The following is a 23,271-nucleotide window of genomic DNA, read 5'->3' as shown; positions in this document are numbered from 1 at the left end:
AATTAAATAGTAAATATCTTGAACTCCAGTTCACACTGTGCTGGTCAGAGAGTAAGATCCAATTCTTGGACACAATGATATATAGCGAAAATAAATCGACTGAGATCAGATCTTTACGTAAAGGCAACAGACAAGAATAGCATGCTGCATTATCGAAGCAGTCGCCCAAGACGTATGGTGGATTCTCTGCCACAGAGTCAGCTACTCCGAGTTAAGCAAATCGTGGATAGTGAGGAGATTTTGGACACGAGATTGGATGCAATGTCTAGGAAGTTTTTAGATAGGGGGTATCCCAAGAGATTGGTCTTGAAAGAGAAGACATACGATTAGCAACATGAGTCGGGATACACTACTTACCAGGAAAGCTAGAGAGACTGATTTGGACACAATACCATTTGTCTCCACTTTCAGTCCCATGAGTGGACTCTTTGGACAGGCAATTAAAAAGAATTTGTCATTGATCAAAAGGGGCTGTCTGAATATACCATCCTTTGATCGACCACCAATTATGTCCTATCGTTGAAGCAAAAACTTGAGTGACTCGTTGGTACGCTCTGATATAGGAGTGACAAGGGGTCCTGTACAAACCTACCTGAGCACCCACAAAAAAGGCAACTTTCCTTGCCTAGGATGCTCCTGCTGTGGTAAACTCTTAAAAGGTCCCTCCTTTTCTCACCCATATACAGGGAGGAAATTTTATATACCAGCAAGTTTTACTTGTGCTACTAACTATGCAGTGTATATATGATTACCTGCCCATGTGGTATTGTCTACGTGGGAGAAACCACGAACGAGGTTAGGGATCGCATTAACAAGCATAAAAGTACAATACGGAGGAAACAAATCGATCTGCCAGTGGTTAAGCACTTTATAGAATTCAAACATGCGGTTAATCAGTTGAGGTTTAGGGTTATTGACCATGTACTAGTTCTGCGAAGAGGAGGTGACAGACAGGGGCTTCTTAAAAAGAAAGAATTAAAATGGATTTTCAAATTAGTCTAAAACCTAGGGGTCTAAATTTGGAGTATGCAATAGGTACTTTTATTTAGATCCTATTCTTATAGCTTTTGCTTTCCGTTTTTAATGAGTATTTATGTTCACCAATTATTGTATTTTTTTCAATCTAGACACTTCACACATGCTTGGGGATGTCGGAATGTCGCCTCGTATTGACCCACTAATCAAGATGCGTACAACGGTCCATACCGAACAGTATAGCATTGCTTATATGGTTTCTTTTGGCGACTGTATTATTAAGAATTAAATAACAGATTGGACAACATATTGTGTCACTGATAATTTTGTGGAATAGGAAGTAACATAATTGGATTTTCTTCCATGAATTCAAAAAGTTTCTCATGGTATCCTCTAATGACTATCCTCCATAATTAATACGGGATGAATCATAATATGGAGGTACATTTAAGGGTGTATTGGATATTTTGATACATTAAAGAGGCTCTGTCACCACATTATAAGTGGCCTATATTGTACATGATGTGATCGGCGCTGTAATGTAGATTACAGCAGTGTTTTTTATTTAGAAAACCGATAATTTTTGACGGAGTTATGACCTATATTAGCTTTATGCAAATGAGTTTCTCAATGCACAACTCGGCGTGTTTTACTATATGACCAAGTGGGCGTTGTACAGAGGAGTGTATGACGCTGACCAATCCATGACCAATCAGCGTCATACACTTCTCTCCATTCATTTACACAGCACATAGCGATATAGCCATCTGCAGCCTCACACACGCACACGCGCACGCACGCGGACGCGCACACACACACACTACCTGCAGTGTCCTGATAATGAATGTACATTACCTCCAGCCAGGACGTGATGTGTATTCAGAATCCTGACAACTTCTGTAGCGTCTCTGTGATTTACAGCATAGCAGGCGTAGTCTCGCGAGATTACGCTGTAAGCTGTCATTCACAGCTGTGCTGTGCTGTAAATCAGAGATGCTACAGAAGTGGTCAGGATTCTGAATACACATCATGTCCTGGCTGGAGGTAATGTATATTCATTATCAGGACACTGCAGTAATGTTAGTGTGTGTGTATGAGGCTGCATATAGCAATATAGCTATATCGCTATCTGCAGAGTAAATGAATGGAGAGAAGTGTATGACGCCGATTGGACAGCGTCATACACGTCTCTCCACAATGCCCACTTGGTCATATAGTAAAACACGCCCAGTTGTCCATTGAGAAACTCATTAACATAAAGCTAAAATAGGTCATAACTCCATTAAAAATTATCGTTTTTCTAAATAAAAAAACACTGCTGTAATCTACATTACAGCGACGATCACATTATGTACAATATAGGCCACTTATAATGTGGTGACAGAGCCTCTTTAACATAGGTGCAGGTTTATGCTTTACCCTTCTGTTGATGGGGCATGATCGCCACCTAGTGGTTGAAAATATACCACGATAGGTTGTATATATTTTGGCTGAGTATGAGCTAGAATATATCCATACAAAACGTGCATCCACTTTATAGGCATAGTTACAAGTGATCTGAACTACATGTTTGACTTTATTCTGTGAGCGAATAGAAAGCCATGGCAGGTATACGGAGATCGAGTTTTCATTCCAGAATCAGTTGTCCGATGCAGCGAATGCTTTAGAGCTCAGCGCTACACAGACAGGGTTGCTGGGTTACCGTTTGTAGATCCCCTTCCACTGCGCAACCGCAGTACTGTAGTTAGGGCTTTAGCCAGTAAGTACATCCGGGACGCCGAGATTGAGGGGCATTACGAGGCTGGGCAGCGACATCCAATATCATGTACTATATAATATGCTTTTCACTCATTTAATACTTGTTAAATATCAGTACATTCACATGTGTTATATGGGAGCGCTTGTAATACTTTCACCTGATTGGAAGAAATGATATACAGGGGCATGTATTTATAACCCACATTTGATCACAAAAATGTTATGCTTGACAAAGACTCCTGCGGAGTTGAAACGTAGCACTTTACTATTGGGAGATGTTCATAAACACCTTTTACTATTTTGCCACACGGATGCCGTCCTCAAGTTTTTTTGGTATCAATTGATTGTTCGGAAGGGATCCCTGGACTAGGAATTTGCACTCTGCTGAAACGGAATGGATACATTCCGACCAAGTGAGTGCTGTGGATAATCACTTTATAATCTGAATGAAAAACTTAGTGACAGAGAACCCATCTGAAATGAATCTCTTAAAGGTTTTTTTTTGATAAATGTCTTTTATGGTGTGGCAACCAATCTGTCCCATCGGTGTGGGTCTGGCAGCTGGGATTACCATCGATGAGTCCTATGTTTTCAGAGAACAATGGTTGTGTTCGTGCCATGCTCCTACTTGAGCATTTCTTTAGCTCCCATTAATAACGGAGAGAGGAGAACATACATTCACTGAAAATGGGAACCAGGACTCACTCATTCTAGACATTAATGTCTCATCTGTCACACCAAAAGCAGGGTGATTTATGACATGGAATTTAGCGGAAAACCCTTTGGGCACCGCAAGTCAAAGCACCAATCTGAGATTACATAAAATTAAACCTAAACTAGAAGAAATAAATAATATATAATTATAGCCTGCTTCGGCCAGGATTAAGAGGAGTGGTCTTTAGGTATTAAATATCATTGGTGCTTTCATTAAAGCACCTTACATCCACAAGGAATAAATACAAACGGTGTGTTTTATCCCAGAACCCCCAACTTTACAAGACCTATATATATATATATATATATATATATATATATATACACACACACAATATGTTTGCTTATTGCAATTTTGAAGATGGGTTTAAAAAAAAACTGAATAATAACTGTAGTTACTAGAAGTCTGTTAGAAAATTTCCAATACTTTGGAGAACTCAATCCAACTCCCATGAAACAAGTATGGAAGATGCAGCCACTACAACTTAAAGGGAACCTGTCATGTCTTAGATGTCCTAAGGTAAATAAGCCAACAGGTGCTCCGCTAGAGTGATTTGTAATAACCAACAGTTTTAAGGCTGTGCACACAGAGTTTTTTTGCAGGAGGAAAATTCTGCCTCAAAATTCCGTTTGGGATTTTGAGGCAGATTTTGCCCTTCCTGCACAGCGTTTGCCGCGATATTCGCTGCGTTTTTCGCTCGCGCCCATTGAGTGCTACGGGCAAAAAACTGCAAAATACGCTCTCTCTGCCTCCCATTGATGTCACAGGCGTAAAAGCGCGAAGATAGGGCATGTCCCTTCTTTCTCCCACGAATCGGTTATACCGCTCGCGGAAGAAAACCGCCTCTGCCTCCCATTGAAATCAATGGGAGGCATTTTCTGCCGGTTTTTGAGTTTTGCGGAGCGGTTTCCGCGCCAAAAAACTCGTCAAAATACTCCGTGTGAAGAGGGCCTTAGGCTTTTAGCTGCAGGACAAATTTGAAAAAAAATTGGCAAACTAATCTTTGCATTTCTACGGGATACAATTGTTAAATGAAATGAATTGTAAGAATATAAATAAAGTATATCGGCTGTCCGTTCTATTTAATACAAACACCTCACCTGTGCTTTAATCACGAACACTTCACCATCTGTGCTACCACAATACAAACCAACAGTACCTCCCGGTGAATCTGACAGAACTTACCGAGGTGTCTGCTGCAAACATGGTTAATGTTTCCTACATTTTCATCCTGCTGGTCCCCTTGGTGCACGCTTTGTGCCCCCTTCTGCCTTCTAAGAAGTTGTACCTAGTACAGAGATCCTTATGACCGGGGCAATATTGCCTCCAATAGGAGTTGTACTAAATAGCGCTTCCTAGGAGCGAGAGATGTGCTCGGTAAAGCATGCAACAGGAGGACCACTGTCGACATTTTTTGCACCATAAGAGTCCAAGTTTCAATTTCGCTCAAAATGCCACATACACCAAAAACCAAGACAGAGCAAAGGCTTCCTAAATCACTACGGAAAAGATTTCTAGGAATCTCTGAATTGTCTACATTAAGCACATAGGTGAATAATGTGAAATTCTACACGTTTTAAAATAGGCAAATTGCGAAATTATAAACAAACGCCAAACTCAATGCTTTCACATGAACAATGATAATTATTCACTACTGTATACCATCAGCCATTCTCATATGTTAAAGGGTTATTCCAAACTTTGACACTTCGGCATAGCCACACGGCCACCTTTCCATTCATTCTCCGCCTGGATACAGCAGCTGCTTCACCAAGCAGAACTAGGGTCGGGTGACCCCCGTTCTGGACATGGGTCCGGGTCCCAGAGTCCTGTGGATTTGCCATAAATGATGGGAATAACCCTTTAAAGTAAACATAAGACAATACATCCTAACTGATGCATTACCACTTCTGTCTTCGTGATGCTGAGAATTACTAGTTCTTTTCTTCCAAACCGGTGGCAATCTTTATCACATAGATGGTACCAATGTCTCGCATTATGGCAGCCCTTTTCTTTATTCCCCAAGCAGACCCCCACTTGCCCTCCTATTTCTACAGTAACTTGTTAAATAACATAATTCCACTTCTGAAAAGCCCATCAGCAAACAGTATCGAAGGTCAATAATATCACAAGCAATCCAGTCAATAAAAAAAATGTAGAAAAAAATCCTCCAGCTCACCTTGTCACAAGAAAGTCAGCACACGGATCCTCGTGTCGGCACACGCAAGAAACACTTCAAAAACAGGGGAGTTGGATCCAGCGCTGTGAATGCGATGTCTGTTAAAACGGGAATCTGTTCCCAAGTTTTATTTTGTCTTGGTTAAAATCGTAGCATATGAGCTACGCGTAGCAGTTTAGTGACAAGTGGGTATCGTCCAAATGCAGAGGGAAGAAGAAAGATAGGCGGCAGCCTACGCGTTTCAGACCTTCGCTAGGTCCTTAGTCATGGCTTATGGTAAGTCTGACTGTGCAGTCTTCACCTTTTATATCCAGTCTGTCTTGTGTGTAATTAGTTAATTGCGGTTCAGAGCCGAAAGGACAGGGAGGAGCCCCGTGGAACGCAATCTTTTATTCAATTTCCTGGGAAAGATGTCCATGTTTTATTTATGGATAAGATATTACTTTTTTTTGCATTATAATCCTATATCAGGAAAAACGGTCTGTATTTTAGTAATATCTGATGTTTCCTTTTTGCAGGTTCCAAAAAATAGATGGAAATGGAAAAGTTCGGAAGATTTTATTAGATCGTTGTTCTTCTTCGGTAACTATGTTTAATTTGCACGTTGTTTGTCTGAGATATTGTTTTTTATAGTAGAAAAAATATCCTATTGTAGTAACCTCAGAGACGTAAATACGTCTGAAGACTGGCTTAAAAAGTGAAAAAACGCCTATTGTTGACTTGGATGAAAAAACAATAGATTGTGTGTAGATGTAGAAAAGACGTACATTTAAAATAACAGAAAGAACACTGGTACTAACCTTCTTGATATACATTAGTTTTTAATTTTTCTATTTTCGGGTTTTCTTTTTATGAATTATATACTTTTTTAACTGTTTAGTAGTTTTTTTCTTCTTTTGCGTTTTTTATAGATTTTTGTGTGTGAATTGACGGAATATCTTGAAATAACTACTAAATCTAAAAATCTGGAAATATTCAGATCTTTTGAAGTTTCCGATGAGACTAAGGAACTTCTTGTTAATTATATATATGTCCAGATGTATTTTATTTTATTTATAATTAGCAGCTCTATTTTAGAAAAATATGTATAATTCCGAAACAGGCAAATAGAGGTTTTATTGGATACTGTAAGGGTAATCTATTACATGGTTCCCAGTCCATATTGTTTCTTTGGCATTTATGATTCATAACTTTTGTTAATTCATATAATATTTTTGAATATAACATAAAATGATTTTTTATTTAATACCGTGGTATTTTTTATGTATTATATAGACTATTATGAATATATTTTTTTTATTTTTGTTTGCTACTAATCTAATTATTTAGATCGGATCTGTCTCATTGAATCAATTTTTGATCCTGTCGCTGTATCCCTATGGTCTATTTGAAGGCTTTTAGTTGGCATAGATGTTAACTATGTTTTAATGCTGGATTGCATATTGTAGATAAAATCAACGAACACCGAGATGTCACCGTTTTATATTTAATAGTGGAACATAAGGTCTTTTCTTAAATTTAAGCCTTTTGGGACCCTTGTTTGGAGGCTGAAGATCCAGAAGGCTTCTCTTGTTTGTGTTATGTGTTTAATATCACCACCTCTTTTTGGGTTATATATTTTTTCAATCGCATAGCAGGAAAAACTGTTAATTGTTCTGTTATGTTGAGTTATAAAGTGTTTTGCTACATTTGATGTGTTAAGGATGTTAGGATTACGGATGTAGCCAAGGTGTTCAAGGATTCTTATTTTAAACTTCCTGTTTGTACATCCTATATATTTCAGGTCACATGATGTGCATTCAATTATGTATATGACCGAGTCGGTGTTACAATTCATATAATTTTTAATAGGATGTGTATCAGTGTTAGTTGAATTTGTAAATACCTTTTTTGGTATCACATATGAACATACTTTACATGGATTGTTTCCACATTTAAAGAATCCTTTTTGTTCTAGCCATGAACCTTTTGTTTTAATGGGGTTGAAAAACGATGGAGAAAGTGTCGTGGCCAAAGATGGAGCTCTACGTTTAAAAATTATATGAATTGTAACACCGACTCGGTCATATACATAATTGAATGCACATCATGTGACCTGAAATATATAGGATGTACAAACAGGAAGTTTAAAATAAGAATCCTTGAACACCTTGGCTACATCCGTAATCCTAACATCCTTAACACATCAAATGTAGCAAAACACTTTATAACTCAACATAACAGAACAATTAACAGTTTTTCCTGCTATGCGATTGAAAAAATATATAACCCAAAAAGAGGTGGTGATATTAAACACATAACACAAACAAGAGAAGCCTTCTGGATCTTCAGCCTCCAAACAAGGGTCCCAAAAGGCTTAAATTTAAGAAAAGACCTTATGTTCCACTATTAAATATAAAACGGTGACATCTCGGTGTTCGTTGATTTTATCTACAATATGCAATCCAGCATTAAAACATAGTTAACATCTATGCCAACTAAAAGCCTTCAAATAGACCATAGGGATACAGCGACAGGATCAAAAATTGATTCAATGAGACAGATCCGATCTAAATAATTAGATTAGTAGCAAACAAAAATAAAAAAAATATATTCATAATAGTCTATATAATACATAAAAAATACCACGGTATTAAATAAAAAATCATTTTATGTTATATTCAAAAATATTATATGAATTAACAAAAGTTATGAATCATAAATGCCAAAGAAACAATATGGACTGGGAACCATGTAATAGATTACCCTTACAGTATCCAATAAAACCTCTATTTGCCTGTTTCGGAATTATACATATTTTTCTAAAATAGAGCTGCTAATTATAAATAAAATAAAATACATCTGGACATATATATAATTAACAAGAAGTTCCTTAGTCTCATCGGAAACTTCAAAAGATCTGAATATTTCCAGATTTTTAGATTTAGTAGTTATTTCAAGATATTCCGTCAATTCACACACAAAAATCTATAAAAAACGCAAAAGAAGAAAAAAACTACTAAACAGTTAAAAAAGTATATAATTCATAAAAAGAAAACCCGAAAATAGAAAAATTAAAAACTAATGTATATCAAGAAGGTTAGTACCAGTGTTCTTTCTGTTATTTTAAATGTACGTCTTTTCTACATCTACACACAATCTATTGTTTTTTCATCCAAGTCAACAATAGGCGTTTTTTCACTTTTTAAGCCAGTCTTCAGACGTATTTACGTCTCTGAGGTTACTACAATAGGATATTTTTTCTACTATAAAAAACAATATCTCAGACAAACAACGTGCAAATTAAACATAGTTACCGAAGAAGAACAACGATCTAATAAAATCTTCCGAACTTTTCCATTTCCATCTATTTTTTGGAACCTGCAAAAAGGAAACATCAGATATTACTAAAATACAGACCGTTTTTCCTGATATAGGATTATAATGCAAAAAAAAGTAATATCTTATCCATAAATAAAACATGGACATCTTTCCCAGGAAATTGAATAAAAGATTGCGTTCCACGGGGCTCCTTCCTGTCCTTTCGGCTCTGAACCGCAATTAACTAATTACACACAAGACAGACTGGATATAAAAGGTGAAGACTGCACAGTCAGACTTACCATAAGCCATGACTAAGGACCTAGCGAAGGTCTGAAACGCGTAGGCTGCTGCCTATCTTTCTTCTTCCCTCTGCATTTGGACGATACCCACTTGTCACTAAACTGCTACGCGTAGCTCATATGCTACGATTTTAACCAAGACAAAATAAAACTTGGGAACAGATTCCCGTTTTAACAGACATCGCATTCACAGCGCTGGATCCAACTCCCCTGTTTTTGAAGCAATCCAGTCAATGTTGTATACAATTGTGGTATAATTGAGATATAAAACGTCTGTAGAAAATAGACTTCCTGCTGAGAGCGCTATGTCACATGGCGTCTTTGAAGGCTAGGGCAATTTTAGTTAGACTCTTTCCACGAGCAAGGCTCAGTTCACATCACGTTTTTCAAGCAAGTAGGAAATATACGTTTGGAGTATTCCCGGATGTATGCCACTGTAGACTCCATTGTAAAAAAAAACAAAACGTATAGGCATGCAGTTTACGTTTTTTTACTGCGTCCCACTGCAAAGAATAGCGCGGTAGACCACATTTTTGTATACAGTGAAAGAAAAGGTATGCCGCCGACGCATACCCGCACAGCATATGCCAAAAGGACACTTTCTAGCCATACACTAGGTGCATTGGGGAATTATGGGCACTTCTGAGTATACGTCAGGCGTATACCTCCGATATGCCTGAAAAACGACATGTGAACTGAGCCTAAGTATGGTCCATGAAAAACTCTTAGCACTGGCATATTTTACATATTTATCAGAGACTATGCAGCAACTAACTTTTGTAGTAGTTATTCTAGATGTTTTACATTTCACATATACATTAAAGTTCAGCCAGTTATGAACTGCAGCTATAAGTGTCTTCAATTCCAGCATAGCAGATGCAGAAAGAGAGTAGATATTCATGAAGTGGATAGAACGTTCACATGTCAGTTGATTGTAATAGATAAAGGGTCAACACAATACGATTGTCTACTTGAACTCTTTTAGTAGGCATTGATCCTGTAAAACTGAACCAGTAGGACAATTTTCTGAAGTAGACGATGATCTAATAAACAAACAAATACCAACAAAAATCAAGAATAAATGTTGGTGAAGAATGCTTCAAATATACATTAATGCACATTCAACGAGACGCTCTGACCTGAAAGAACATTAGAGGGTTAAGCAAGGGAGATGCCCCTGGCAAAGAAAGCGGCAGGTGACTTGACCTGTGCCACAAGACACCAACACTGTTGCTAAAATATATGTTTATAGAGAACCCCAGAATTGGCACTTTAGTCTGCAGTTCATTACTGCATGTTCAGGCACATATATGCCACATATGCATAATATATATAGAACTAAAATAGAAAATTAGGTTATCTACAACACAACCTATTAAAGCTCAGAACTGTGCAGTTAAAAAGGGAAAAATAAAAATGAACAACATGAAAAATTTTGAACAGATCTAAAAACATAAAAGGTATCGGTATTACTATATCATAGTACAGCAGCGCCACCTACTGTAAAATAAGTGAACTGTAACAAAAAAAAAAACCTGACAATTCCAGGGTTGAACATTTCTTGAACATTCTGTCCATTTGCAAAGACAGGCTCACAGATTTCTTAAGTATTAGTAGTATATGCAAGTCATATTTCCTTCTGAATGGAAGCAGAGCAGCTGGTGAACAAATCAAAAGGCATGTGCTCAATCCAATTATTCCTGAGGAAACTGCTGGCCAGTGTAACCAAGTCAGTTACACTCCACAAAGCTATCTTCAAGTATGTTACTGTATTGACTACCATCCAAGCCTGCAACGCATTGCTCAGCAGTATGTTATAGGAAAGATCAAGCAGCTTGTGTATACAGCAGCCTGCGGACTATCTAAGGGCAAAAAATGGAGAGGGCTCATACCTTTATCCAATAACAGCTGCGTATTCCCTGCTAGGCTTGTACCTATTAACAGTACAGTAGTGTGAAGAAAATATTGAAATCAATTCATCATTTTTCTAAATAAATTACAGTACCAATGAATTTTTTTTTTAAATGCCTATCTACATTTATGTTGTATGTTCAAGCACTGTGGAAATTCAGTGATATAATTTACATAAAACTATTTTACAGTTATTTAAGATGCAAGATTGTTTTCTTCTCAAAAAAGAAAGAAAAACTTTAGCTACTGAGAGTCTTCTTGTGAATTTGTTTGCTCCTCGATAACTTGTTTGACTATTTCTGCAAGTTTGAGGCGATCAACTTTGTCTGTAAATCCTTGGCCTAAAACAGACAAATAAAAAAAAAAGAATGTGAAAGTATCCGGTATGCAATAAGTGATTATAACACGTACATTCAGATATAAATCAGTCTATGCAGGCCGACGTTACCGCTTAGTAAGTCTTCGCGTTTACGTCACTTAAGAGTATCTACATAAAATGAGAAAAAAACAAATGGCCCACCAAAGGGAGGCACCCCATGGACAAGCTTCTCACAGAGACCTCCTAACAAGGGTTTGTCTGGGGACAGATGCCTTTCATAATGTAAGGATATGTTTCACTTAGGCCTTATTCACACGATCGTGATAAACGGCCATGTACCGGCCGTCACACGGCCATTTTCAGAACAATGATGTTCTATGGGTGTATTCACACGGGCGTTTTTTTTAACAGCCCGTGAATAATGGGCGTAAAAAAACAGGACATGTCCTATTTTTGGCCATTTTAACGGCCTGACGACCCTCATAGGAGTCAATGGATCAGTTTTTAATGGCTGTCAATACATGTAACAACCGTTAAAAACGGATCTGTGACATGGGGATTTGCAAGGGAACTACTAGTTCCCTTGCTGGATATCGGCGGTGCGACGACACACACTCACGGATGCAGCGCCGAACTGACAGTTGATCAGTTTTTAATGGACATTTTTTTTCACTGTCGTGTGAATATAACCCTAGATCTATTATATATTTTCATCCAAGCATACAGCCCCGCAGATCACATTTACAGACCACCTCTAGGCCCTGTTCACACAGAGGTTTTTTGCAGGCCTTCAAGATTTCCTTCAGGAATTTTAAGGCAGATTTTGACCTGCCTGCACTCTTTGCCAAGTTATTCATGTAGTTTTTCGGCCACAGCAATTGAGCGCCGAAGGCAAAAAACGCAGCGGAACCCATTTTCTCTGCCTTCCATTGATGTCAATGGGAGGTCAGAGACGGAAACGCCTGAAGAAAGGGCATGACGCTTCTTTTTACCGCAAGCGTTTTTTTTCAACTCACAGGAAAAAAAAAAGCTTCCGCCTCCCTTTGAAATTAATGGGAGGCGTTTTCTGACGTTTTTGCCCGGGTTCCGACGCGGTTTACGTGTCAAAAACAGCGCCAAAAAGACTCGGTGTGAACAAGGCCTTCAGCTGCCCACACACAGATAAATGTTGCAATAATCTAATGTGTATGGTAGCCTCCAGACTAGAGGAGGATGTGGAATTTCATCATGGCTGATACTTCTCTGTCAGCAGAACAAAGGATCTGTCTTGCAGCTGCTTATTCCCCCTCCCCTATTATATAAATATGCCTGCCCTGCCAAGCGAAGTGTGCACGTTTCTGGGAGGATGGGGGAAGCGGCTATAAAATTTGTATGGCCAGCTTTGGTCTAGGAGCAAATTGGCAAACGTTCGCGCAGCCACATGGACTGATGGTGTTGTATCACTATTTCACATGCAGACCTCTGTCCCAATCTAGGGGTGCAAGGTACATAAGCCACTTGAGATGCAGTTTGCCGTCAGGTCCACATAGCAATTAGGTGTTTACATAGAAACTACTCAGGAAATTCACAACGCAGAATCATTACTGTGCTATGGATAAGTAGAAAAAATATATCGATTTTTTGAGTACTCACAGTAAAATCCTTTTCTTGGCCAGTTCATTGGAGGACAGAGACTATGCGCATATGCGGTTGCAGGAAGCTTGATACGAAGAATAAAAAAAATGCTTGCCCCTCCTACAGTATATACCCTTATCTACAGACACTGAGCTAATTCAGTCTGGCCGTAAGCAGTAGGAAAGTCAGAAAAAAAAAAAAGGCCAATGGCACACAGCCCAGGAATCACCAACCGCTCTAGCAGAGTGAGACGTAATCTGGAAGGGGGGCTCCCTGCCCCTGACCCGGTATACATAGGGCTATGGTAGCCTTATAAGCTGCCATCTACTTCCGTGGAACCTACAGGAAAGCAAACAAGGAATCCGACTTTTGGGAAAAAGGTCGGGAGATGTGAGTTCGCATGGCACTGACATCTAGGTTGTGAATAGGAGATGGACAAAAAGGACGGCAGTACAATATCCTCGTTCAGTTGAAAAGCGGAAACCACCTAGGGCAGGAATGAGGGCAATGCAGGGAGTACTGCCTTATCTTGATGAAGAGTAAGAAATGGAGAACGGCAGGACAGATCTGCCAGTTCAGAAACTCTCTGGATGGAAGTCCCAGCTACCAGGAAAACCACCTTCCAGGAGAGAACACGCAGAGAGATCTCTCGTAGAGATTCAAATGGAGCGGATTGTAGAATCTCAAAAACCAAGTTGAGATTTCATGGAGGAGTCGGGGACAGATTAGAGGAGCAGCGTGAGTAACCCCCATCAGGACAGTCCAAACATCAGATTTAGATGCCAGCGAACAATTGAACAGGATGGCAGCGCAGATCTAAGGGCAAGACCCAGAGCTGGACCTCTTTGGAGGAAAGAAAAGACTTACAATTCTTGCACCAATGGAAGTAGGTCTTCCACGTGCGGTAATAAATGCGGGCAGAGGAAGGCTTCCTAGCCTTGAGCATGGGGAGGATAACCCCCCTCCGTTAAATAGTGTGCCCTCAAAACGGCGTCTTCAAAGCCACACTATCAAACATAGCGACCTTAAATTCTGGTGGAAGAGAGGTCCCTACAAGAGTAGGTTGTGACAACGAGGTAAGGGCCATGGAGCCTCGGCCAGACAACTTCTCCTGGGGAAGAAACACTCTCGCCGACTGAGTTTTGAAGATCACACTCAGGAAAGTGTCTGGGAAGGGGGACAGACAAGACTATGAGCGGTTGATGATCCAACTGAATTAGGTCAAGGCATCCAGGGTGATTCGGAGAGCAGCCACATTGTCCTCCCCAGTAGTAGACTTGATCAAAATGTTGTCCAGACAGGGGGGGTGAATAAAACCCCCCCTGGCACAAAGGAATGCAATTAGCACAGAAAGTATTTTGGTGAAGACCCGTGGGGCTGTCGCCAGACCAAATAGGAGCGCCACAAACTGATAATGGTGAGGGGGGAATCGCATTGGTGGGATTGCCAAATAGGGACATGGAAGTGCGCATCCTTGATATCCACAGAGCGGACCAAAGAAATTCCCCCTGGTACATGGAAGAAATGACTGAATGAACCATACGGAAGTGGCGGACCCTGGCATAGGTGTTCAGTTGTTTGAGGTCCAGGATGGGGCATGAGCCAGTTATTGTGAGAGAGCCACCAATTCTTCCTAAAGAGCCGCTGAGAGGATACCATCAAAGAATTGTTGGGCCCATTCAGTAGAAGCCCTGCTAACCCAAGCGGTAGTAAAAATTGGGGGCAAAGGAAGAAAAGGAAAAGGAATCTGTACGCTGGTAAGTTTGGTCACGGGACAATGCTGCATCTGCCATAGATATGGCAGTAGTCTTGGCCACGCGGTAGCGGTGGGGAGGAGGGGGGGGGTGGGGGTTGTCCACAGCTGGCAATTTAGACCGTTTTGAAGAGACATCTTACTAAAAGAGATAAATAACATCTAACCGGCTCTTATGAGAAAAGTTCTTGTCTGGGTGTCTCCACTCTTTAGAGACCACCTCCTCAAACTCTGAGTGAGCGGAAAAAAGCACTTTGCAAACACTGAGGTCGGCGTAAGGAAACGGTTTCAAGGTGAAGGCACATCGTTCGTCACTTGTAAGGTGCCACAAGATGCGTTGATGAAACGGTCTACAGTAGGGGACAACTTTGAGAATTGTTCCCCCATCTAGCTCCGATACGAAATTGGAATGCTCCCCTTCTGACAAGGTCTCTCTGGAAAGGGAGGAAACTGCAGCCCAGGATGGAGAGTCCAGAGGTGGCTGGTCAGAAAGGAGAACCAAGATGCCCATCATGAGTGACATTAGTGAGTTCACCAACGGCCCTCAAAAGGGAATAGGCCTACTCTGTTTCGGTCCCTACAGCTCCAGGCGTGGGCAATGCAGAGAATGGCAGGGGTGAGGGAGCAACAGATGCTGAGCCAGGGGGCCGGAATATATTGCACAAAGAGGTAGGTTGACCACATACACTTTTGCGCTGCATTTAGAGCAGGCATAATAAACAAAGATGGTTGCTTGGCGGGAAGGCGGTCTCCTGGGGTCTGACATTGCAGTAAGAGGGGGTCACAAAACACAAATGTAAGAAAAGGGGGGTGATAATTACCAGTGAATCCACTCAGCTACTGCACAGCAGAACAATTACTTGTTGGCGGGCTATAGGATAAGCTTAGCCTTCCTGTGTATCAGCTTTGCTCCCAGTAAGCAGCAGGTGCACCCCCTCAGTGGGCCACCTTCAGGTGAATGCAAACACTGGTGGGGAGAAGTAGGAGGGGTACACCCTGCGTTGGCGGTCGACAGAGGAGCTTGCTCTCTTTGTCCCACATGTGGACAATAGCGCAGTGTAGTAGAGACCGTGCACCCGCCTCAGAGGGACAGCGTCACCCGTTTCGCAACTAAAGAGAGATAGAAAATAAAAATAAACTAATATAAAAAAAGAAGCCTGCTGAACCAATAGGGGTGTCTGCTTCCTACAGACACTAACCCAAGATTGAATTAGCTTAGTGTCTGTAGGTAGGGCTAGCAATTTTTAAGTTCTTAGAGTCAAGCCTCCTAGGGAAACCGCATATACCCATGGTCTGTGTCCCCCAGTGTAACAAATGAGAAAAATAGATTAAAATGTGTACGGGCAGGGACTAAATACAGACATTTGCCATTCAGAAGCTTCACTGGGAGTGTTCACACAACATGCTTTTTCTCACCTTGTGATGTTTCACAACTGTAATGCAATTCATGTGTTGCCCTGCAAGTAGTCTGAGTGTAGCCTCAACCTTAAAGTGAATGGACACCCTTTAAACTTTTTTTTTTTTTAACCAAAATAAGTCCAAAATTCCATGCCGATTAACCCCTCAGTCCAAGCCATTTTTCCTTTTCTTCAGTTTGGTTTTTCACTCCCTGCCTTTCGAGAGCCATAACTTTTTTATTTTTATGGAGTGGTGTGAAGGCTTATTTTTTGCGGGAGTTGTTGTAGTTTTTCATGGCACCATTTAAAAGTACCATATAATGTACTGGGAAACGGAAAAACTATTCTTGTAGGGTAAAATTGCAAAAGACTGCGATTCCTGTTAGGTTTCGTTTTTACGGCTTTCAGCGTGCGGTAAAAACGTCAATTTAACTTTATTCTGCGGCTCAATGTGATTATGGCGATATAAAATTTATATCGTTTTTTTAAATCACTTTAAACAATGAAAAAACTATTTGTTAAAAAAGAATTGTTTTGTGCCGCCACATTCTGAGCCATAACTTTTTTATTTCTTCGTCGAGTTAAATAATGCTATATTTTAATAGTTCAGACTTTAACAGACGCGGCGATACCAATTTTTTTTTTTTTTTAATTTACATTACATTAGAGGAAAAATAGGAAAAGTTTTTTTTTAAACTTTACATTTTTTTTTTCACAACTGAAAACTTCATTTAACTTTTTATTAGTCCCCCTAGGGGATTTGAACCAGCGATCATATTGCAGCGTATTGTAATTTTTACAGGCTCCTGTTATGCCCTGCCAGAGGCAGCGCTTAACAGGAGAAGAAAGAAGGCAGACCTGGGGAACATTATTAGACCCCCTAGGCTGCCATGACAACCATCGGTGGGGAGGGGGGGGGTGGTGGGCTGTCGGAGGGGGCCGCTCCTCTCTTTCTAATAGCTTAGATACTGCAGTCGCTATTGACCGTGGCATCTAAGTGGTTAAATAGCCAGGAACAGCGCGATCGCTGTTCCTGGCCGTTAGCGCGAGGTGTCAGGTGTAATACACAGCTAACACCCACAGCTTATGGAGCAAGCTCAGCGCGTGAGCCCGCCCCATACTTCAGCCCCCACACCATTACATGCAGTTACGTCATGGTGCGTTAAGGGGTTAATTTCATAATATATCTTTATATAGCTCAGTTTTTCGAACAACGAGATCTTAAAAGGGTTTTCCCACGAGGGTCATTTATGATATATGCTTCCCACGAGGGTCATTTTCACCTTCATGGTCGGAAATCAGCCGACACACAAAGAGGTAGAACGGGGTTTAGGGGACCCTGTTCTAGAGATAGGTGCAGGTCCCAGAGGTGTGACCCACATCTATCTGACATATCCTGTGGATAAATGTCCCTCGTGGGAAAACCACTTTAATACACTGCATAGTAATAGTGTTAAATGATACATTTTGGTTAATGTCTATGGAAAGCTTCAAGGGACCTTTACATGTGATTATGGAGTAAAAAAAATCATATCGAGTAAACATTCACAAACATTGTCCCGGGTAAACATGTGTAGCGATTGCACCCTAAGCGAGAAATTGCTTGTTTGTTGTAGACAGCATTTTTATAACAACTTAAAAATGATCGTTTGTTGGCGATACATTCGAGTAAACATCTGTTAGTGACATCCGCTAGTTATTAACAAATGAGACAGGAGGTGGGGAATTGTTGGACGTAAAGACAAGCAATCTCAATAGCGACCAAATCAACGAAAATACATAAAACTATTGTTGCATATAAATGAACATCTTTCAAACAATGACACGCTGTATTGTTGATCGGGGCTTGTGTTTACAAATTGATTTTCACAGTCAAGATCTTACCATTCCAACTGAAACTTTGCAACGTGTCCCTCAGCAATTTGCAGTCTCTATTGTATTCCCAGGCTTCTAGCACAACTTCATTTAATTTTTCATCTTCATTTTCTCCTAACAAAATAAATATCAATAAAAACAACATTTTAGGGTAAAGCCCCATTAGACAGCATTGATGCTGCTTAAAACCGCGCCGACACACCTGTTTAATTGCTTGTTGATGGCCGCGCGGAGTTGCAGGCAAAACTGCTCTTAGGCTCTGTTCACATCTGCATTGGGGTCCCATTCTGACGTTCCATCGGAGCTTTCCGTCAGAACGGGACCCTGAGCAGACATAAACTGACACCGACGGAAACCAGAGGTTTCCGTTTCCAACACCATTGATTTCAATGGTGATGGATCCGGTGCCCGTGGTTTTCGTTTGTCTGCTCAGGGTCCCGTTCTGACGGAAAGCTCAGATGGAACGTCAGAACGGGACCCCAACGCAGATGTGAACAGAGCCTTACCTGCAATCTTCGGCCTACAATGAATAGACCGTTATGGCTGCAAGATTTTGCAGGTAACCAACAGTTTTACCTGCAACAGACTATAAGATGTGCTCAAGTTTTGGAAAAATAATATCTAGTCACTATACGCAAGCAGGGAAACAAAAGTAGAAATGTAAACCAAAAACTTACCGGCCTGCGGTAGTATACACTGCGCAATTACGTCGCGCAGTTTTTCTAGAGCAACATTACAATCTTCAGTTCCATTCTCTGGGTCTTGGATGTAAACATTATCCTTCGGTTTTGTCCTGAAATCAAAACAAATAAACTAAGATAACTCTCTGTAAGCCAAACACAGCAGAAGCACAAATCTCCCTCCCGTTCTGGGCTTCAGGCTACACTGATAAACTGTAACAAGCCCAAAAGCTGTGAAGCAGGAGGGCTGGGGCAGCTTTTCAGTCTTTGAATGCAAACAATGAATGCTTCCATTCACTGCCATGAAGGAGATATTGTAAAAATAGTGAGGATTTGTATTACAAAGTATAGTATATGTATTAATTTTGCATAACTATTCATTATGCATTTTATGTTTTTATAGAAGACTGGAAAACCCCTTTAAGGCTACAGGGGCAAGAAACAGAATGTAAAGTGGCAGTATTCTGGCATGAACATACGTGCATCAATCAGAAAAAGTCTGTAAAATGAAGTCCGATGCGGATATCCAGCAGTAAATGACTAATTATTCTAGAAGGTGATGAAACAGATGCGGTTTGGATATACACTCAAATCACCAGAGGCTACTCTAGAGCTACACTCACCCGATACCTACAGGAATACTAAACTCTAATAGAAATGCAGCCATTTATGAGAAATTATTGATTTCAATAACCATGTACTAGTGACTAAAAACTCTCAGTGGTGCCAAAGAAGTTGGGTTGGGGCATTTAAGAAAATTACTTAGCGGAAGCCCTGGTTCCGTTGCACAACGGACACCACTGGTGGCCGACTGAACCACTGACTTCAATGGGTTCAATCTGGTTTGTGTGGTTTTATCGGAAATAATAGCGCAGCATGCGCTATTGTTTCCAGTATTCTCAGCCGGATCTGCAATGGAGGTCCCCAACGAATCGTCCAACGCAAATCTGAATAAGTTCTTAGGCGGGATTTTGCCTTTAAGTTGCAACGTAAGGTCAATATTTACCCCAACAGTTTTCTTTTTCGAAGAATAGGATTATTGACAATATTCAATGGTTTCAAGTTGACATTGAGATCTTGAATTCTCATGTTGGCAAGCTGCTCAGCATGGGCTTGTTGTATCCCAGCAACCATAGCCTGCAATGGAAAATGCCACACATTTTAATTAGTTCCTCTGAAACTCTCCAAAGACACAACAGCCTCCGAAGCGAAGACAGCGTATGAGTCTTTAATGTGATATTGTGCTGACAAATGCAGAACGTGTGCCTTTTATTATACACCCACAATGCACATAGAAACCCTTTAAAATGGGACACAAAAACCTTTAACTTATGTCCAAGTAAAAGAAATGCTCTCCACTTACTAACCTTTTACCATGTGACTTTTCCTACCACAAAAGTATATACTCTGCATGAAAATACACTAAAATAGTCTCATATCTTAATGTCAAGTACCCCTATGGAGCCCAAATTGAGGTGCAGGAAAAACGAGGTAAACGAGATTTCGTATCCGTTGCTGTAAATCTCACAGAAAAGATTCAGAAGTGTCAGGATTCTGAGTACACATGACGTCCAGGCTGGATGGTCATGTGTATTCATTATCAGGACACTAGTAATGTTAGGGTTTGTGTATGAGGCTGCACATAGCGATATATCTATATCGCTAGTGCAGTGTAAATGAATGGAGAGGAGTGCATGATGCCGATTGGTCAGTGTCATACACTCCTCTGTACAACGCCCACTTGGTCGAAAGTAAAAGTACGCCCACTTGGGCATTAAGAAAGCTCATTAGCATAAACTAAAATCGCTCCTAACGTTGTGAAAAAAGATCGTTTTTTTAAAATAAAAAGCATTACTGTCACCTACATTACAGCGCCGATCTCCTTATATAGGAGATAGGGCACTTATAATGTGGTGACAGAGCCTCTTTAACGTTATTCTGTGGGTCAATACGATTATGGAGATACCAAATATATATAGTTTTTTCTATATTTTACAAGTAAAAAATAAAATGTATTTTGTGTCGCCAAATTCAGAGAGCCATAACTTTTTTATTGTTCCGTCGATTAAGTGGTATGAGGGCTTATTTTTTGCAGGATAAGCTGTAGTTTTTAATGATACCAATTTGGGGTACATGCAATGTTTTGATCACTTTTTATTTCATTTTTGTGGGAGATGAGGTGACCAAAAAATAGAGATTCAGGGGATTTCAATTTTTTGTTTTTACGGCACTCACCGTGCGGGTTAAATAATGATATATTGTAATAGTTCAAACTTTTACGGACACGGCGATACCAATTATGTTTATTTATTTATTTTTTTACTATGCTCTAGGGGGAAAATGTTTTTTTTGTGAACTGTACATTTTTTTTTTTACATAAAACAACTTTATTTTACTAATTTTTACTTTTTTATTAGTCCCCCTAGGGGACTTTAACCAGCAATCGTTAGATCGCTTGCACGATATACTGCAATACAAATGTATTGCAGTATATCGTGATTCTGACAGGCAGAGGCAGGGCTTAATAGGTGCACAAAGATGGCGGAACTGGGGGCCTTCATTAGGCCCCCAGGCAGCCGTAGCAACCATCGCCCCCCCGCGACTGCGTTGCAGGGGGCGCGATGAGCTGTTAGAGGGGTTCGCCCCCCTCTTTCGAACGAATTAAACGAGTGGGATCGTGCTCGAGCGCGATGCCGCTCGTTACTCTGAAGTGTCGGCTGTAACAAACAGCCGACACCCACATCGTATGGCGCGGGTTCAACCCCTTCAGGCACGATCGCATCATCTAAGACGTTAGAAAGAGGGGGGTGTTCCCCTCTGACACCTCATAGCGCCCCCCCCCCCACACGACATGGTTGTCATGGCAGCCCAGGGGCCTAATGAAGGCCCCCAGGGCTGCCTTTCTTCATCTCTGGCAGAGCTTAACAGGAGCGTGTAAAGATGACAATATACTGCAATACATTAGTAATGATCGCTGTTTCAAGTCCCCTAGGTTAGAAAAAGTAAAATTAGTATTTCTGCAGCAATTCCGTTACATGTGGACAAGTCCTTGCATTCACTGTTTGGATAAACATAAAATGCTTTACTGTACAAATATAAACAATATACACTTCAAACTCTGCTCACTTAGGCCTCATGCACATGGCCGTGCCCGTAATCACGGCCCACGATTGCGGGCAAAGCTGGCCGCCGACACCCGCGGGCCGCATTTTCGTGCCGTGCTCCCATACAAAAAAACGAAAAGTAGGTCATGCTCCATATTTCCCGGCACGGTTCTACGGCACGGACACCCTTCCGTAGCGATATGGAAAGGTGTCCGCGGCCAATAGAATCGGACGGGTCCGTAGTTGCAGACCGTATTGCGGTCCGAAATTACTGAGGTTTTTTACGGTCGTTTGCATGAGGCCATACAGAAGATAAATTATACCATCAGTACATATTGTAGTTACAAAGAAAATAATCTAATTACAACCTTATCCATCATCATCTGTGCAGATGGCAAAATGTTATCCAGAGCTTCAGTAGAGTTCAGCCAAGAGTGGTCCAGAACTCCTTCAATGGTGAGACGCTCTTCAGGCTTGACCTTCAGCAGCCTAGATGGGTGACAAGTTTAGATACTATCATCAGTCATGTGAAAAGTGAGCTATATTTACAAGCCATGTAACAAAACAAAAGCAGCAAATGTGTTTCTTGAGTTAACATACAGTCAGGTCCAGAAGTATTTGGACAGTGACCAATTTTCAACATTTAGTCTCTATACACCAGCCCCCAACACATTTAAAAACAAAGCAATGAAGATGTGCTTGAAGTGCAGACTTTCAGCTTTAACCCCTTAATGACCAGCCTATTTTAGACCTTAACCCCTTAGTGACCAACAATACGCCATTTAACGTTCGTCACTAAGGGGCCTTAGGCTAGGCTGACGCCTTTTCACGTGAGCCTAGTCTAAGTCCTGCACGGGTGTCCCGTGCAGGCAGGAGCCGGGGCTCTGCTGTCTGATGACAGCTGGGCTCCTGCACCAACACCCGCGATCGAAGTTTAAAAAAAAAAAGAATGAACTTTGTTAGGGTTTTTTTTCTCCCAGCGCCATGAAAACACCACAGTGCCTACGAGATAGTGCCACAATACCCCTGTAGATAGTGCGGCAGTGCCCACATAGTGCCAGTTTCCACTGTAGATAGTGCCCACATAGTGCCATACCCCTGTATATAGCACCACCCCCTGCAGATAGGTCCACCCTCCTGCAGATAGCGCCACCCCCGTTAGTACCAGACCCACCCCTGTAGATAGCACCAAACCCCCCCCCTGTAGATAGCACCAAACCCCCCCGGTAGATAGCACCAGACCCCACCCTGTAGATAGCACCAGACCCCACCCTGTAGATAGCACCAGACCCCCCCCTGTAGATAGCACCAAACCCCCCCCCCTGTAGATAGCACCAAACCCCCCCTGTAGATAGCACCAGACCCCACCCTGTAGATAGCACCAGACCC

At 41.0% G+C, this 23,271-nt stretch overlaps 1 protein-coding gene across 3 annotated transcripts in view; it reads right to left on the bottom strand.

Annotated features, from left to right (window-relative positions):
* Positions 1–9,429: 9,429 nt before the first annotated feature.
* MAPKAPK5 (MAPK activated protein kinase 5) overlaps positions 9,430–23,271 on the bottom strand; it is a 129,950-nt gene continuing 116,108 nt past the window's right edge. For all 3 annotated transcript variants that reach the window (XM_075834931.1, XM_075834939.1, XM_075834947.1), the window contains 5 exons: positions 22,251–22,371; positions 19,785–19,915; positions 18,776–18,891; positions 18,108–18,212; positions 9,430–11,481 (listed from right to left, as the gene is read on the bottom strand). In XM_075834931.1, the coding sequence (XP_075691046.1) occupies positions 11,384–11,481; positions 18,108–18,212; positions 18,776–18,891; positions 19,785–19,915; positions 22,251–22,371 (571 nt within the window). In that variant the 3' untranslated portion in view covers positions 9,430–11,383. The remainder of the gene's footprint in view (positions 11,482–18,107; positions 18,213–18,775; positions 18,892–19,784; positions 19,916–22,250; positions 22,372–23,271) is intronic.

This window comes from Rhinoderma darwinii, chromosome 1 (genome assembly GCF_050947455.1).
Source record: "Rhinoderma darwinii isolate aRhiDar2 chromosome 1, aRhiDar2.hap1, whole genome shotgun sequence".
NCBI lineage: Eukaryota > Metazoa > Chordata > Amphibia > Anura > Rhinodermatidae > Rhinoderma > Rhinoderma darwinii.
Note: the sequence above shows the minus strand (reverse complement) of the source record. Positions and strands in the feature narration are given on the sequence as shown.